General features: G+C 41.9%; 1 protein-coding gene across 1 annotated transcript; it reads left to right on the top strand.

The window, feature by feature from the left end:
• Positions 1 to 322: 322 nt before the first annotated feature.
• LOC119785540 (sprouty-related, EVH1 domain-containing protein 2-like) lies at positions 323 to 17,608 on the top strand. The gene is given in 6 exon segments (XM_038288264.1): positions 323 to 594; positions 6,937 to 7,111; positions 10,349 to 10,548; positions 12,094 to 12,187; positions 15,545 to 15,700; positions 15,798 to 17,608. Coding segments are annotated over 6 exon segments (1,344 nt in total). The 5' UTR covers positions 323 to 568; the 3' UTR covers positions 16,491 to 17,608.
• Positions 17,609 to 17,869: the final 261 nt, after the last annotated feature.

Raw genomic sequence — 17,869 nt, 5'->3', positions numbered from 1 at the left:
TTGGCATATGGTTCGTCATAATTATGAACCATAAAGTAAATTTCATCCTGCAAAGTAATAAAAATCTAAAGTAATTATTTTCAGATATGTTGGATTTCGTAATTATGATAAACCACGTGCCATTTTATCCTTTCAGTTGGCGGGAATGGGCTTCCATAAACTGTAACTATAACAGAGATCTCAGTAGGAACCGGAACCATACGGATTAGTTCTCAGTTCTAGGTACCAGAACTTCATACCCAGCGAAATATCGCGGTTTGATATTATTATTGTGGGGGAACGGCACGTGATTCTGCGGTCCTTCGGGTCTGACGTCACCCTCCTCCCCCAGCGCCTCCTCCTCCCCTCTCTGAGTCCATCATGGAGTGAGGAGGAGATGGGGATCGCGCGGTGCCTTCCTCACCGACACCAGAACCTCCAGTTCGGTCACAGCTTCCCCGGTCCGTACGGAGGAGGAGGTGGAGGAGGAGGAGGAGGAGGTGTTTGAGGAGCAGCAGGAACCGCATCACCATGAAGACCCCGCACCGCGCTGCGGCCGCGGCAGCCGAGCGGAGCTGAACCGGAGAAGATGAGCGAGGACCTGCGGCCGGACGAGTGAGTGTCACACCTGGTTCTGGTTCTGGTTCTGTGTGAGTGAGTGAGTGACAGGAGGCGTCTCATCACGTGGACACGGTCTGAGCGCCACTGATGAGGAGGATGAGGAGGGCCTCCTCTTCTTCACTGAGGCCAGAGGAGCAGAAGGAGTAGAAAGGAGGTCCGCAAAAAATAAAGGAGGAGGGATAACCGGTTCGGTTCGGTTCTGTTTCATCCCAGAAATGCTGCATGTTGTGACTCATCTTCAGGTTCCAGCTGATGGAAGCTGATCTGGTCCTGCTGATCTGGTTCTTCTGATCTGGTTCTTCTGATCTGGTTCTGCTGATCTGGTTCTACTGATCTGGTTCTTCTGATCTGGTCCTTCTGATCTGGTTCTGCTGATCTGGTTATGTTGATCTGGTTCTTCTGATCTGGTTCTGCTGGTTTGGTCCTGCTGGTCTGGTTCAGCTGATCTGGTTATGATGATCTGTTCCTGCTGGTCTGGTTCAGCTGATCTGGTTCTGCTGGTCTGGTCCTGCTGGTCTGGTTCAGCTGATCTGGTTCTGCTGATCTGGTTATGATGATCTGGTATTGCTGGTCTGGTTCTGCTGATCTGGTTCTGCTGGTCTGGTCCTGCTGGTCTGGTTCAGCTGATCTGGTTCTGCTGGTCTGGTCCTGCTGGTCTGGTTCAGCTGATCTGGTCCTGCTGACTGGTTCTGCTGCTGTGAGCCGGTTCTCTTCGGACCTCCAGAATAGGCTGCCTTCAGATGACTCAGTAACTCCAGGTACTCCTGGAGGTTCAGGTGGTTCTGGGTTTCTCCTGGTAGAACCTGGACTTTTAGAAACATTGCTAAGATGCTGAAGGCTCTGGTCAGGATGGGGTTAACTTCAGGGGTGGAGCTAGATGGTGGGCCAGGGGTGGCCACCCCTAGCCAATCGTTGCCACGATTAGTGCTATTAAATATCAATTTTATGCAGAATGTTTATTGATACAAGTAGGTAAGCCCCAGAAATCAAAACTGAAAGAGTTTTATCCACTATACCATTGATCTAGAAATTATAGATGTTTAAATATATGCGTCTATTTGTTAACAAAGGCTGTTGGAAAGAATAGTTTGTCTTTATTTAAAAATATGGATGTTTTGCTTGTTAATTTTCCTGTTGGAACAGTGTAGATTGACCCTGAGGTTCTGGTGCCTTTAAACTTTCGGCCACCCCTCAGTGTACAGTGGTTATTGCCTGGCCACCCTTATAAACATTTTGTAGTTACGCCTCTGGTTACAGTATCTCATCAGTCCACTTCCTCCCGAGGTTCATAGAACCGCTCTGGAGACGCATCACAATCTAGTAAAGTTCTGCTGAGACCCGCTTTCAGACGTGGTTCTTTCCTGAGACGGAGATTCTGGAAACCAACTCATTGATTCTCAGACAGGAAAGTTTTATTTGATAAACATAGCATATTATGATAAAGTTCATTATTTTGCATAATATAATAAAACTTGAACATTTATATATTTTAGATTCATTGCTCACTAATTGAAATTTTTCAGGTCTTTTATTTGTCATGATGTTACAAAGTTCAGACCTAAATGCAACAAACCGAACAGAGAGACCAGGGAAAAGGTTTAACGGGTTTTACTGAAGAGGTTAAACAGAAAGAGAAGTGTTGCTCTGAACACTGCTCAACCGGAACTGTAAAGTGAGGGGAAGACACAGCGGTTAGTTCAGGCTCAGTGAGGAATTTGACTCGTGAACTTGGAGAAGAGGATTTGGTTGCTGACTCGTGTTTCCAGAGAAATTGTTTTATCCTTGACTCCTGTCTATGTGCTGTAGTCCCAGTGTTTGTCTGATTCGGTTGAGGGCGGAACAGGGTTTACCCAGAATGCAGTTGCTCTTTGGGGGACGGCAAATCTGAGTGCCACTCAGCTTTCCTGCTGTACTTGAACGGGTCGTAGTGGTGAATAATCCCTTTCTCAGTGAGAAGCTCAAACAATCTCTAGGGGAAAGTGGATCCAAACCTCCTGTTTGAACCCCAGCTCAGTTTAAAGCTCAGTTGATCCTTCCAGGGAGAGAAGGTCCGAAAAATCCAGTTTGCAGGATTACTTCCTGCCGAGAGGCAAAGAAAAAAACAAAGTTAAACTCAAGTTGACAAAAACTCAGTTCAACTCAGCAAAACTCAGCTTGGCTAGAGTACCCAAAACTGGCAAACACTCTGGTGTCGAAGTAGTGGCAGTCAGCAGCTTAAGAACACTCTGTTAATGAGGAAACCATCAGCAGGTGTGTGTGGAGGCGGACCAGAACCAGGCGCCTCCTGGTGGATGAAGAGAGACAAACACAGAAACACGAAACCAAAGACAGGAGTCCTGACATTATTATTATCTTAATACGGATGATTTTGGCATACAGCTTATGAAAACCCCAAATTTCTATTCCACAAAATTAGCATATGATGAAAAAGGTCTCTAAACGAGCTATGCACCTAATCATCTTAATCAATAAATTAACTCTTAACACCTGCAAAAGATTCCTGAGGCCTTTAAAACTCCCAGCCTGGTTCATCACTCAGAACCCCAGTCATGGGTAAGACGGCCGACCTGACTGCGGTCCAGAAGGCCATCATTGACACCCTCATGCAAGAGAGTATGACACAGAAAGATATTTCTGAACCAATAGGCTGTTCCCAGAGCGCTGCATCAAGGCACCTCAGTGGGAAGACTGTGGGAAGGAAAAAGTGGCAGAAAACGCAGCAGAAATTAGAGTGCAATGAATGGAAAATATATACACGTTCAAATTTTATCATTACATTATGGAAAATAATTAACTTTATCACAATATGCTAATATTTTGAGAAGGACCTGTAGATCAAGGTTTATCCGATTACATTTTTAAGATTTATCTGAAACCTTTCTACTTCGCAAATTCAAGATATCTCTGAAAATAACATTCAAAATCCTCTCTGCAGGTCCACCGCTCTGTCTAGAAACTTCTATGGTTCTGTAAGCTGAGGCGGTTGTGTGAAACCGCTGCCTTTAACTCTGTAGTTAACTTTCAGGTCTCAGGCTCATCATTGATTCAGTTGCTCTAATTAAACTGAAAGTCGTTTGTGGGAATAAAAAGTCTCTGTGGAGAAGAGCTCCACCAGCCAGAAGTTTATAAAGACAGATTCTATAGATGTAACTTAGAACTAAAAATGTCTGAGACTCCTTCTTCTCTGAGATCAGCAACATTTTTTTTCTAATTTCTTCACCCAGAAGATCAGAGGGGCAGTCTGTACTTATATATATTTATTGTCATTCCACTGTGACAAGTACAGAGCAATGAAATGAACTCTCTGCATTTAACCCATCCCCCTTGGGAAGCAGTGGGCTGCCATTGTGCGGCGCCCAGGGAGCAGTGTGGGGTCAAGGGTCTTGCTCAGGGACCCAGAAATGTAGTATGTGGGATGGAAGCCCTAACCACTAGGCCACCACTCCCCTAAAGCAGATCAGCTAAATACCTGAAGGCCATTTAGTTGATCAACATTTCTTAAACACTTTTCGGAACTAATTACGTCATAATTTAAGGAGATACTGGTTATTCTTCTCAGATGAACAACTGGAAACCTAAAATCTAAGCTGATGCTAACAGTTGATAGATTTCTATACATCTTTTACTTTCATTTTACCTTTCATTTCCTCTGTGGTGTAATGGTTTAAAGGGAAACGCTGTTTTTTTTTACATTGGGCCCTTGATTTTCTGTTATTACATCATGTTCTACTCACCCATATGAGTTTTGCATCATTTGGAGCCATTCTAAAGATATTCCCTTAGGTTATATCCAAGTAGCGTCTTCCTTTTGGTAAAATACTTGAAGAACAAACTAAACTGTTCATAATTTATTCTTTATTGTACGCCAGCATTCATAACATGTAGGCGAATCACTGTCCCCCCAGACATCTGCGCTTATATTTCTTATATTTATATCTGTTAAAAACAAAGCGGCGCGTGTATGACGTCATAACTTAAAATCTTTTTAAAATGTAAAAAAAAAAAACGGCGTTTCCCTTTAAGTCTTCTATTTAGAAGTGCAGAATCAATTCAAATCCAAGTACATCATGAATGAAATCTGGCATTAAAACAATGTGAAGGAGCAGATGTAATTATAACACTTTTTTTTCTTCACATTCTGTCAATATTCCTGCAGATCTAATGTGGACCGTATGTATTTTACAGGCCTCACTGTAACTCACACTGACCTGGACATGAACAAAATCCTCTTCAGCTGCTCCAGAGGAGGGTTTTATCGTCGTGTGTGTGTGGTCTAGCACACTGATAATACATCCCTGATTCAAATCCATTTAAAAGATTGAATTAATTTCCATTTTGCACTGTTAGATTTGAATGAAAAAACAAGAAATGGTATCAATACAGTCAAAGTTGTGAGCAGGTAATTTATTAAAAACAACAAATTAACTTAAAAAGGCTAGTGGATCAGAGAATCTGAGCCCGACACGGGCTTAAATCGGCCCCTTAACACTAAACTTATGCACTAACCCTATATTTGTGTGTTCCCGATGAGTCAAATTGGTTCCAGAAAGAGCCGTGTGGCTGCAGGTTTTCTTTCCAACCAAGCAGTAGCACACCAGACTCCAGTCATCTCATCAAGTGAGTCCAGTCTTAAAGTTGTAGGGAAGTCATATTTAAATGTCAAATCATTCTGGCTTAAACATGTATATAAATGTACTCTTTATCAGACTATATTGTCCCAAAATGTAGAAAATTTCTATTTAAAAAAAAATCCTGTCTTAAAATCTTTTTTTTTTTTTTTCATTATTTTATGCAGGCCAATTAGTTATACATCAGCTTGAACACCTAAATTTCCCCAATCATGTATCAACGGTCATCTGTCAATCTAATTTTTTTCATCAGCATCTTGATTCATGTGTCGCAGCTAATAAACGCAACGGTTGAAATAAGAATAATTTCCTTTCGCATTGAGTTCCATCCCAGTGTTGACAGGGATGGACGTCTGTGTCTTCAGCAGGCGTAGAGCTAACAGAACTGGCAACGTTGCGAGGCAAGGGCTCAAACATGGCGTCCTCTTCCACAACATCTTCGTCCCCACTTTCCTCCTCTAAATAAAAAATGAATGACGGAGGAGACTCATCCACGACCTCCGACACTAAACTCTCCTCCTCTTGCATGTTTCCGCTGTCCATAGAGTTCCTTGACAGTGTCGTTTCTAAGTCACCAATTTAGTGCTACTTGGTCACAATGGAATTTCCCATTGGGAACCTACTAGCACTAAGTTGCTAACTGGTTAGCAAGATGCTTCCAATAAACCGGCCACAACCAAACATGCCTAAGAACCTTCCGCTACAACAATCCCACCCTCTTGATAAACAACCAATCACATTCACTTTATTCACTCGTGTTAAGTTGTGCATCACTCAGGAGAATTCGGAAATACAACGGTTGGAAAGGCTGTTTCCTTTCGACTTTAACATGATGACTTGATGAAATGACAGGAGTCTGGTGTGCTACTGCTTGTTTGGAAACAAAACCTGCAGCCACACGGCTCTTTCTGGAACCAGCATGACACCCCAGCTGTAGAGGGACCGTCACAATATGAGCCGTCCCAAACTACGTAGTGGGTAGGGCAAGTTGACCATTCAGGAGCTTAAATAGTGAGTCTGTTTTAGTGCAGGCTTGTTGGAATTTGGCGGGGGGTGTAACGCGAACTAGTGGCGTCGGAAACGCGCATTCATATGCAGGTTCCGCTGGTTTGCTGCATCTTCGTCACACGGACAGAAAATCACAAGTTGGGAAAAAAATGAAAAATACGTCATTAATCCCTAAATTGAGCTTTATTTGACTGGATAGATTTATTTTTAAGAAAATGGCAAACATGTTTATGTTAACTTGCCCCACAGAGCTACATGTGGCGTCTTTGTGTTCCCTCCAACCTTTCCGTTGGAGGGAAGAGGCCTTCCCATTAACGTTTATACCCGCCACGTACAATCCAGACGGTTTTGAGTGGGACTTTACAGCAAGTGACCCTTGATAGTTAAAGGTTAGTGGTTAGTGGGCGGTTTAGGATTCAGCCTTAAGGGCTGGTTATGCTCACTTAGCAGTGTGTCGCAGTGAGCTTGTCGCAGGTATGACGCAGATATTTTTGATTTAGGCCCAATTTTGAAGTGTGCTCTGCGCTATGTTATTCCACGCCACAATGCAAGCGGTACAACCACGAACTAGCTAGGAAAGAAGCATTTGTTCTTTTAAAGAACAAAGAGGCTAAAACATATAAATACATTGAAATGGAGTCAAAATACACCCCTGTTCTAGAAGCCATGGTTCCAGAAGTTCTACCTGTGTGTGTTGCAGTGACAGCTACATGGTGCGCGTCAAGGCAGTGGTGATGACCAGAGACGAGTCCAGCGGCGGTTGGTTGGCGCAGGATGGCTGTCTGAGCAGGGTGGGGGTGTGCAGGCTGCTGCCCAACGAGCTTCAGGGACGGAACCGCTTCCTGATCCACGGAGAGCGGCTCAAAGACCGGCAGGTGGGTTCTACGCTCCTTCACCGGGGTCATGGTTCTGTTAAACATCTGGTTGGTCGGTGTTGGTTCTCCAGCAAATCCAGCCTCAGTTTGGAAAGAGAGAGAAGAAGGGTTGAGTTTTGAAACTCTGATCAGAACATCAAGCTTAAGAATACACAAAGTAAAACAAAAAAGAAAATTAAGATCCAGTAATTTATTTTCTGCTAAATAACCAGGAAATAGAAATTTCATGGTTTCAAACAATTCTTCTTTTATTTATTTATTTATTTGTTCAAGAGGGAAGATCACATATCCCTGTGTTGTATTACCAGTGTTGGGGAGTAACGGATTACAACGACGTTACGTAATTTAATTACAAAAACAGAGTAACTGTAATTCCTTACAGTTACAATGAGAAAATATGTAATTCAGTTACAGTTACTTCCGAAAATATTAAGAATTACAAATTTAGTTACATTTTTAAAAAAATATAAAGAAAAACCTTTGCGAAATATGTACAGTGAACCCTCGCTATAACGCAGTTCACTTTTCACGGTCTCGCTGCTTCACGGATTTGCATCATGCATAGTTAAACTTTATTGTCAAACATAATCAATGGTGGCATGTCGGTTTATAAGGAACTTTTGGCCCAGAAGAAAAAAGAGCGACAACAACTACCGATAGCTATTTTCTTCTCTCCAAAAAACACACCTGTACCGCAGGCTTTAGAAGAAAAAAACGCCACAGAGCAGAGTCAGGATGCAGCGGCTCTGTCAAACAGCAGTGAAATACTGTATTGAACACGTCAGTCACTATTTATCCTTCTGTACTTTGTATTTTTTTTCATAATCATTTTTCATTTTCTCCCGTTCCAATCCGTCACGGCGGGGCGGTGCTGATCCCCACAATATTAACTCTTTAGTTCGTATTGATGATTAAAATTATTACTTATTTATTGATAACCATATTATTTTACAGTACAGTACAGTAGTCATTTGTAAAAAAAAAAAAAAACAGACAACAACAACGTTTATACCGTACTTTTATTTGTTTAACAAATGCTTGGGCCTGTAAAAAGTTTTTGTTCCTTGATTTCAATGTTGTATGGAGTATTTCATTGTATAATAACTTACCCCCGCGATAAACGAGGGTTCACTGTAATGATATTTTTATTGCTTCGCGCCCTATATCGCCGTTTCCCGCTACGGCTTCTTGTCTCTATCATATTTGCCACTCTGATGATCCATCCTGTGCTGGTGGAGCCTCCTTGAGGAACAGCAAGCGAGCAGACGGTTCTATTTCAGCTCAAGCAGGGCATCAAAAATGAAAGCCGTCCAGCACTGGAAAATTAAGGAGCATTTCATTTACATCTGTGAAAATGGCTCAAATTTAACCGTGCAGTGCAAGAAGTGTTTGCCGGCTATCAACCTGAACCTGCTTGTGTTAGTCTGCAAACTGCATAAATGGTAGAGCCTGGGGGAGGAACAGAAAAGAGTATGGCCCGATGAGAGGAGTCTGAGAAAATCTTCCATGCCTGGTGCTGGCATCTCTTCTTGTTGACATCCTGTGATCGCCTGTCAGCAGTTCCCTCTCAGCTTAGTGCTTTTTTAAGGTTCACATTCAGTTCTCAAAAATTAAATGTTGAACATTGGTCAATACTCATTAAAACCTTAAAGTAATCAAAAAGTAATCAAAAGTAATTAGTTACATTACTTTCTAAAAGTAATTGAAAAAGTTACACTACAATTACATTTTAAACAAGGTAACTTGTAACTGTAACGGATTACATTTTTTAAGTAACTTACCCAACACTGTGTATTACTATGGGAAAGTTTCGCAGGGGTAAGTTTGGAGAACAGAGAAAAACAATTTGCTCCACCAATTGTCAAAGTTAATATCATGGCTTATGGCATAACATACATGTATGTATAAGTTGACATTTAGGAACAAATGCAAATCTTATAGCAGTTCTAAAGAACTTTCTGTGTTCTTTAGAACTGAACTCACCTGACTTGTCAGTGACTAATGTGCTGACGATTCTTGAAATAGATAAATATGTCATGTTTGATAATTTTACAGTAAATACGTGTATGAATCGCTGCAGGAAGGAACAGCAGTGCCTGAATATGAGCCCTGCACAATTTTCAGAAATAAAGAGTATCTCAGGGAAATGTATTAGCATTGACTTCTGTCTTTATAACCAACAGGGAAAGAGGGAAGTGACGTATGTCGTAAAGCAGGCTGAGGTAGTTGTTTTGTTTGACAGAGGCCGTTTCTCAATACGTGTACTTGTGCGTTCTCATGTTCTCGTGAAACATCATCAGCCTCATTCCTAGTACTGCTCCAGTTCACAAGATCAGCAGACCGAGAACGGACAAAGTCCCCGGGATGTTGTTCTCACCCCTCCATATTTACCCAGCATGCATCAGAGCAGACTTGTCCGTTCTTGAGATTGACAGCTGTCCCAGCATGCACTGCGGCAGCAGCAGCTTTCAATGGAGCGCTCACAGAGCTCAGAGTATTAAGTTAAAAGTTTACTGTTCTGTAGCCGTTGGGCAATAAAAGTAAGTTTTAAGATAATTTTAAGGTGAGGACATTATACTTTTAAGCATAACTATACAGCCCATTTACTGATTTAATGTCTAATAAAAAAAAAATTCAGAAGTTGAGAGGACCGCAGCAACCAGCGGAGCTCCGGGGTTAGCGGCAGCCAGTGCTAACCTCAGCCCGTCTGCAGCAGCCCTCTCTCGGCATAGCCGTTTGTGAAGGACCGCTGACTCTGATGCCGAGTTCTTTTGTTTTATTTGGCAAAATGTTAATTTCATTTGTGTTTATCTGACTGTTTTAATTATTATTCCGCCACTAAATGAAAAAAAGTCCGAATTTATTATTATCTAGAGACTATTAATAACAGGAGGTGAAATGCAGCTCCAGACGAGCGTCACGAGTCACAAGTACCTCTGTTCAAATTGACCCAGATTTATACTGTTTGCTCCTATTCTCTCCAAGTCTATACTTTACCAAGTTCCTCTCAAGAACATATTTGGCGAGGACACAAGTCCGTACTAATGTTCTTATGAATTGAGAAACGGCTAGAGTTACTGCCATCCTCCTGGTCTACGGAAAAAGAGGAAGAGTCCAGTCTGAATTGAATTACTATTGGTGAAAAACAAAAAAAGTCACGTGTTGTTTTGTGAATGTAATTATCTCTTTTTTAAGGGTTTTTCCATTTTGTTCCATCTTTACTTTACTTTTTTTTAGGTGATTCTTGAGTGTTTCTTGAAAAAAGACCTGGTCTACACAAAAGCCACTCCCACGTTCCATCACTGGAAGGTAGACAACAAAAAGTGTGGCCTAACCTTTCAGTGCTCGTCTGATGCCCGAGCTTTTGACCGTGGGGTGAGGAGGGCTCTGGAGGATCTGGCAGAAGGTATGAAAGGAAACCTTTTAGCTTAGCATATGTCTCTCTCCATAAGGCAAGCAGTTAGCTGAAGTATTCATTGTACAGCAAGTGAAAGAATGGAGTACTACAGAGTTGACAAAGTCCACTTGTCCCAGAATAACACTCTGTTTCTCATTCAGTTTCATTCCCCATGTTTTTCTCCCATAATGTTTACATTTGATCACTGCTACACTTTAAGAAAATGGAAATGTCATGAGAGCTGGGCAAAACGAAGTCCAAGTGTCTAAGATTTGGTCATCTAGCTTTTTTTTCTTCTTTCAAGTGAGGAACTATATCTCCCAAAGTGTTTCATAAAAAATAACTTCAACATGCATTAAGTATTAAACAGTTAAAAGGATAAATTCCCAATACAACAATCAGAGAAGTCATTGTGAAAATGAAGGGGAACTCTGTGCTCTAGAGCTATCCATAAGGGTCACAGGGGGCTGGTGGCAATCTCCCTTAGTTTAGTGGCTAAAGGCAAGGACAGATTTGGACAGATTTCCAGTTCTTTCCTGGGCAACAATTTCCCTTTTTCCAAATACCTACCTCCTGTTTCTAGCTCCTATCCTTCAACTTAAATGGAGTCAACAATTCCAACTTTATCCAGGGCTGGAAAGGAATACTGGACTGCTGTGAGGATCCCAGGCGGACATAATTACCTGACATAAAATTGGACTACAGCCTCCTGATAAAGAACTACAAAAAACTAAATTTACATAAATAAAGTGAACAGCTGAAGCTATTAAGTATAAAACCTGAAGCATAAGAATGTGTGTACATGAGCATGTGTCACACAGAGTACAGGGTAGAAATAATGGATTTTTTTTTTATTCCATAAGGTGGGCTGTGCCTATACGCCTTGTCACCAAAAAATACCCAATATTCCTTGGCAGTAGCTCAGGAAATCATGAGGTTGTTATGCAATTGGCAATAGAAAGCATATTGCTTTCTTGTCCTAGCTCTTTCCTTACTACCAACACTCAAGACCCTTGCTTAATCTTAGTAGCTTGGTAATGACACTGAAGCCAAGGCAGAAGTGTGTCAGAGGTCTCCGAAATAAAAGCTGTTCTAATAGTGCTGGCAGTCAGGAAGCAGCTAGGATAAGGAAGCAGGATGCTTGCTAGTCTCAGTTCATTTTGCACAGGTGACCTCCTGATGACCCTGAACCGCCCTTGTATGACAGACAGTATAGCTAGAGCCCACTATTTTGTGACATGTACTGTGTGCGACACATGAAAACGTCCACATCCACATATGTTTTGGGGTTTTTACTGGAGAGCTTTTGTGGTTTGTCTCATTTGTGAAACTTGTTTTTTTTTTCTGGAAGACTATTGTCCCAAATTGACCCAGCTTCATTCATGTTTGTGTCGGCCCATATGGCTGAGGGTTCAGGTTATGTTTTTAGACTTTGGCAGGAAGTATGCCGAGAGACCCCACAAATCCATGGAGTAAACATGCAAAATGTTGGGAATCAAATCCAGGGCTATTATGCTGTCGGATGGATGGATGGATGGATGGATGGATGGATGGATGAAAGAGGACCTTTTAGAGGAACATTCAGGTGTCACACATCTGTTTTCTGTTCTGAAGGTTCCACAACTTCTTCATCTACGCTGCAGAATGAAGCAGAGCTGGGGGATGATGATGTCTTCACGGTAAGAAGTCTCTTGAGTCTCTTTATTGATAAATGATTAGTGTTTAAGACAGATTTTTTAAAATGAAGTCCTGACATTCCATAATAACCCATGTTCCAATAACAATCTGCAAACACACCTCTTGGCAAGAAATTACTGAACTCGACAACAGGAAGGAAGCACTGAGAACCATCAACAGGATCAGGGATTAGAAACCTGATGAGCATGTGGGATGGACCCTCACGCAGTGACAACGTGGACTGTGGTCAGATGGATCAGTATATAGGACTAATGAGGAGAAAGAGTCTCCAACTTGTCAGCAACCAGTCCCAGATGACAAAGTTTTCATCTGGGACTCAGGGCATGGATATAGAATAATTCAATTCATTTTTTTATATAGCTAAATTTCTTTACAGAGACAATTCAACCAGATCATGCAGTCAGATTGGTCCAATGTTTTCTATCTAAGGAAAACCAACTGATTGCATCGACTAATTAACTCCGAAGCAATCCCTCACACTTAGCATGCTTGTAGCGACAGTGGAGAGGAAAAACTCTCTTTTAACATGAAGAAACCTCCAGCAGAACCAGGCCCAGTGTGAGCGCCATCTGCTGAGGCACACTGAGTTCAAGGGGTCAGAGGCAGACATAGAAAGCGAAGCAGAGATAAAAAAGGTAACCGTCAATCAGCTCCGAAGGCGACCCCATCCAGGATACACAAAGTCAGGCAGACATGTTTCAAGCTATCTCCCATGTCAGGAAATGAAAGAGGGCTAACCATACAGTTAGTCAGTCAGAAAAAAAAGGACTATACTGAAAAACAGGGCAAACCCAACATCTATAAACAAAGGTGTTGATGGTAACAGCACAGCTGATATTTCTCTCCATGATATAGTCTCAGCAATACAGGGTCAGACAAGATGAAGCGACTATGATGAGCAAAAGCAGAGCAAGCATAACGTTAGAGATTGATCAAATACTGCAGAATGGGAGAATAGCGATAAAATGAAGAAGAATGATGAAAAGTAGTCCCTATGTCCTCCAGCAGTCTAAGCCTATAGCAGCATAACTATAGAGATAGCTCAGGATAAGATGAGCTACTGTAATTATAAGCTTTATCAAAAAAGAAAAGTGTTAAGCCTAGCCTTAAAAGTAGACAATGGACTAAAACTGGTAGTTGGTTCCACAGGAGAGGAGCCTGATAACCAACTAATCTGCCTCCCATTCTACTTTTAGAAATTCTAGGAACCACTATTAAACCTGCAGATTGAGAGTGAAGTGCTCCGTTAGGGACATATGGAATTATCAGAATAAGAAGTAGATCCTCAAAAGACATAAAGGCTGTAAAATGTAGAGGAAGTAATGGGAACACTACCAATATTTTGGAGGTGTGGGCTGCAGTAATAAAATCTTTTGAGGGTTTTTAAACACAAAACTGGTGACAGTTCAACTGTCTCAACAGTTAAAAAACCCTGAAAAAATGAAAATAATGTTATTACAGTTCCTGGATGTTAAGCTTCCATCCATTTCTCTGCGGATTTGTTTCATTCTGAATAGTTTCCATCAAGATATCTACTGTAACCCTGCAGAGGTTCATAGGATTTCAGCGAACAAAGATCTGTCACAGTTCCTGTTTATATAGGGAGCTTCAATTAAAGGAAAGAACAGCCTGCTGCAGGTCTTTCCTTCCTGTCTGCTGTCTGAGTCCTTTCTCAAGAACCCGAGGAAGTAAGATTGTTTCCAATAAGACCTACAGGATAACTCACCCAGTCTGGGAACACGTCTTTTTCCGAGGCAATTTTATCTATTCAACTCTAAAGAAAATCTACAAAAAAAGACTACGTCGTAGATCCCAAAAATATGTCTGATCACATAGGGACTGATCTGTTTGGTTGCTAACGACAACTATTAGCTTAGTTAGCTCTGGTCCTTAAAGGAATAGTACACCCAAAACATGATTAGCCTTCATTTTTTACTCACCCCCATGCTGAACAACACTCTGGAGTACTTTTTTGATATCTCAAATGCATCTGGAGATCTGGGAGGTTTCTTGCTGTCTGCTTACATTCAAATAATGGAGGTCCATAGCGCCCGAGGCAGAAAGTTCCATAAAAGTCCACAAAAAACGTGTCAATATTTCTCCATACTGCTCGTCCAATGTGCAATTTCATCTAGTTTGGTCTGCCGCGGTTTCCGTAGACTCGTGAACGCGCAGGCGCGCGCTTTTAGGAAATCCTATACACTACTGTTTATGCTCTAAAAACATTCTAAATGACTTTGTTTCGAGTAAATTCTGAATGCTACCCACTCAGGACACTTGGAATATATTGGACGAGCAGTATGGAGGAATATTGACACGTTTTTTGTGGACTTTTATGGACCTTTCTGTCTCGGGCGCCGTAGACCTCCATTATTTGAATGTCAGCAGACAGCAAGAAGCCTCCCAGATCTCCAGATGCATTTGAGATATCAAAAAAGTACTCCAGAGTGTTGTTCAGCATGGGGGTGAGTAGAAAATGAAGGCTAATCATGTTTTGGGTGTACTATTCCTTTAAGGGGAGCTGAGACTGATGTAACATGGTGCTCTGTGTCACATGACCCATTCAGTGATGGATTCCACCCGCTAACCTAACGTCCACAATGAATAAATATGTAGGTAGAAATTTAATTATACAGTGAGACATAACTGTATATATATTTCTTAATTAGCTTCTTTATTTTTTCACCTTTTTTGTAAACAGTTTCATTTGTTACTTGAATCAATTTGTTTAATTGAGGTCTGAAGAAGTTTTCTCTAAGGGAGACCCTAAAGAAATAAGATTCCTTTTGTAGGGTTTTGTTTTCCCTAGAGATGTCCATTGAATGCAAACTCATAGCCATGTCTCGATGTGTAGAACACTACACTGTACCCTTAATTTGGTTCTAATAACAGCAGATTGTTTACTAGTTTGTCTACTGGTAATTACTTTAGTTTTTTTTTATTATGCTGATCATAAAGCAATTTTTACAATGTGTTATGTCATTGGCTGATCTTTAATAAATATTTTAACCAGTGTGTCAGACTCATTTTGGATTGACACTAGCTTGGTACAACGTTAAGTAGCTTCTGATGTAGTTAAACTACTTTTAACACATTAGTGTAACTTAGCTTGCTATAATTCTTTAGGTGGTAGCTTTTGTGTAGTGAAGCTTAATTTATTGTTGAGTAACTGATAGCTTAGCTCACTACACTGGACAAGTAGCTTGCCCAACACTGCGTATAACCTAGTAGGTTTGACCATAGTAATGACCAATTGTTGGCTATATTTAGCCCTGGGTCAAGCTGTCTTCCTTTTACAAACTATTTGTATTGTTTCACCTTCTCCATTTCTTCTCCAGACTGCCACTGACAGCTCATCCAACTCGTCTCAGAGGAGAGAGCCCACCATGCATGTGTTGGCTCCGGCCAATTTCTGCGAGCCGCGTCGACACCACTGCATCCTGGGACATTTCTACGAACATCACCGGCCCTCTGACCACTACTTCCTCGATCCGGTGAGTCCACATCTATCTCTGAGAGGCATTATGGCCGAACTGATCTACATGTCTCCATGATATTTCTGCATCAACCAATCTTCTCTGACTCTCCTAGGCAGTACACATCTTTCCTCGTCATGCCAACTTCCCTTTGGAGGAGGAGGAGATTGTTCGCATTAGCCCTCACGAGCGAACCTGGCTCACCGGCTATGAGGACTACCGGCACGCCAACTCCACACGTGACAAACTCATGCAGCCACACATCCCGGACACCTGTGTGCACTTCACCAAGAGTGAGCCGCCCAAACACAACTACACGTACCCGTACCCTCTGAGCTGCGGCGTGCAGCGAGGCTATGACAGCAAGCCGGGCTGCCTGGAGATGGGAGGTGGTCGCAGGGCAGTGGTGACGCTGCAGCCTCGACCTCCTCAGTCCAAAGGGAAGTGTCGCATGGAGGATGGGGAGCGTTTTCGCTGCGTTTACTGTCAGGACATGTTCAACCGCGAGGACAATGGGCGGGGCCAGTGCCAGGAGGCTCCTGACCCCATTCAGACCTGTATCCGCCGGGTCAGCTTCATGTGGTGCGCCGACAGCCTGCTGTATCACTGCATGTCGGATCCGGAGGGCGACTACTCGGACCCGTGCTCCTGTGACACCAGCGACGAGCGCTTCTGCCTGCGCTGGACGGCGTTGATCGGATTGTCGCTGGTGGCGCCCTGCATGTGCTGCTACGCCCCTCTAAGGGCATGCCATCGCTGTGGGGTGGCTTGCCGCTGCTGCGGTGGGAAACACAGAGCTGTGGGGTGAGTCACCGCAGGCCCCGCCCACACAGCAGAGACCACCTGGAAACCGATGCCGCTGTTATTTCTGTTGTTGATGTGGTTCATTTGTAGAAAGAAGTGAAACTTTGTGTCAACCGTTGTGCTTTTTTTTTTTTTTGTTACTCAGAGGACCAAAAGGCTTTGTGAAGAAAATGTCTCCACAGAACATAAAAGTATGAATATGGGTGTATTATTAGGGCTGACAGATTTAATGTCAACACAGAAAATCATCTAAAGTACATCTAGAAATCAATTTGTAGTTGGTAACACTAAGGCACCATAGCATTTATCATGAAGGGTCGCTTCATTCTCTTTGTTTTGCAAAAAAACAAAAACAAAAGTTAAAGCAACCAAGTGTAGTTTTTAGCCATTAGGGGTGTTAGTGCTGTAATTTCCAGGTTTAACACCCCTGAAGGCCAGTGGCATTTCTATATTAAACAGTCTCCCTGTATTCTGGTTCTGCTAGCAGATCATTCTGGACCAGCAGATGGAGAAGTCATGATTTCCTTGTAAACACAAGGACACATTCACCGCTGTAGATGAAATCCTACATCGTAATTATGTCTGGTCAGGTAAGGGTCAGATCTGTCTTGTTGGCTAACTACTTTTAGCTTAGTTAGCTCTGGCCTTTCAGGGGATCCACCATTAGTTGTACCAGCAGACTTTATTTGGGGAAAAAAATGTGTATATTCAGTTTAAAAAGAACACACTTAAAATACTGTAAACTGTTTAGTTTAAATAAATGTACATATTATTTACGCTGCAATGCATTCTGGGCAAGTAATGTATGGTAGGTCCTTTAGCGTTAGCTCTTTCCAGCCAAAACTACAAAAAGTGAAGTTGAACTTTTCAGTTTGAGCCACAGAACTTTGAAATGAATGAGAATGTATAAATTACAGGAGGTGATAAAGATGAGGAGGACCAAATGGAGGAAGAGAGGAGAATTGGATGAAGAAGCTGATGCTAGGAGATGCTAACCAAGATGGAGAACTATGCTACAAAAAGCTCCGGTTTCTAAATGAGGGTGTTATCTACGGAAGAGGATTAGGGCCACTGAAAAAAAAAAAAGTTTACTGATTTTTAAATTTTATTTCAGTTTAACATGGGAATGTTAATCTCAGAATTCTGACTTTGATCTCAGAATTTTGACTTTTTTCTCAGAATTCTGACTTTAATCTCAGAATTCTGACTTTTAATCTCAGAAATCTGACTTTATTCTCAGAATCCTGACTTTTTTCTCAGAATTCTGACTTTAATCTCAGAATTCTGACTTTTTTCTCAGAATTCTGACTTTAATCTCAGAATTCTGACTTTAACCTCAGAATTCTGACTTTAATCTCAGAATTCTGACTTTAATCTCAGAAT

This window comes from Cyprinodon tularosa, unplaced genomic scaffold (assembly GCF_016077235.1).
Source record: "Cyprinodon tularosa strain WSP-4 unplaced genomic scaffold, ASM1607723v1 ctg25, whole genome shotgun sequence".
Lineage (NCBI taxonomy): Eukaryota > Metazoa > Chordata > Actinopteri > Cyprinodontiformes > Cyprinodontidae > Cyprinodon > Cyprinodon tularosa.
Note: the sequence above shows the minus strand (reverse complement) of the source record. Positions and strands in the feature narration are given on the sequence as shown.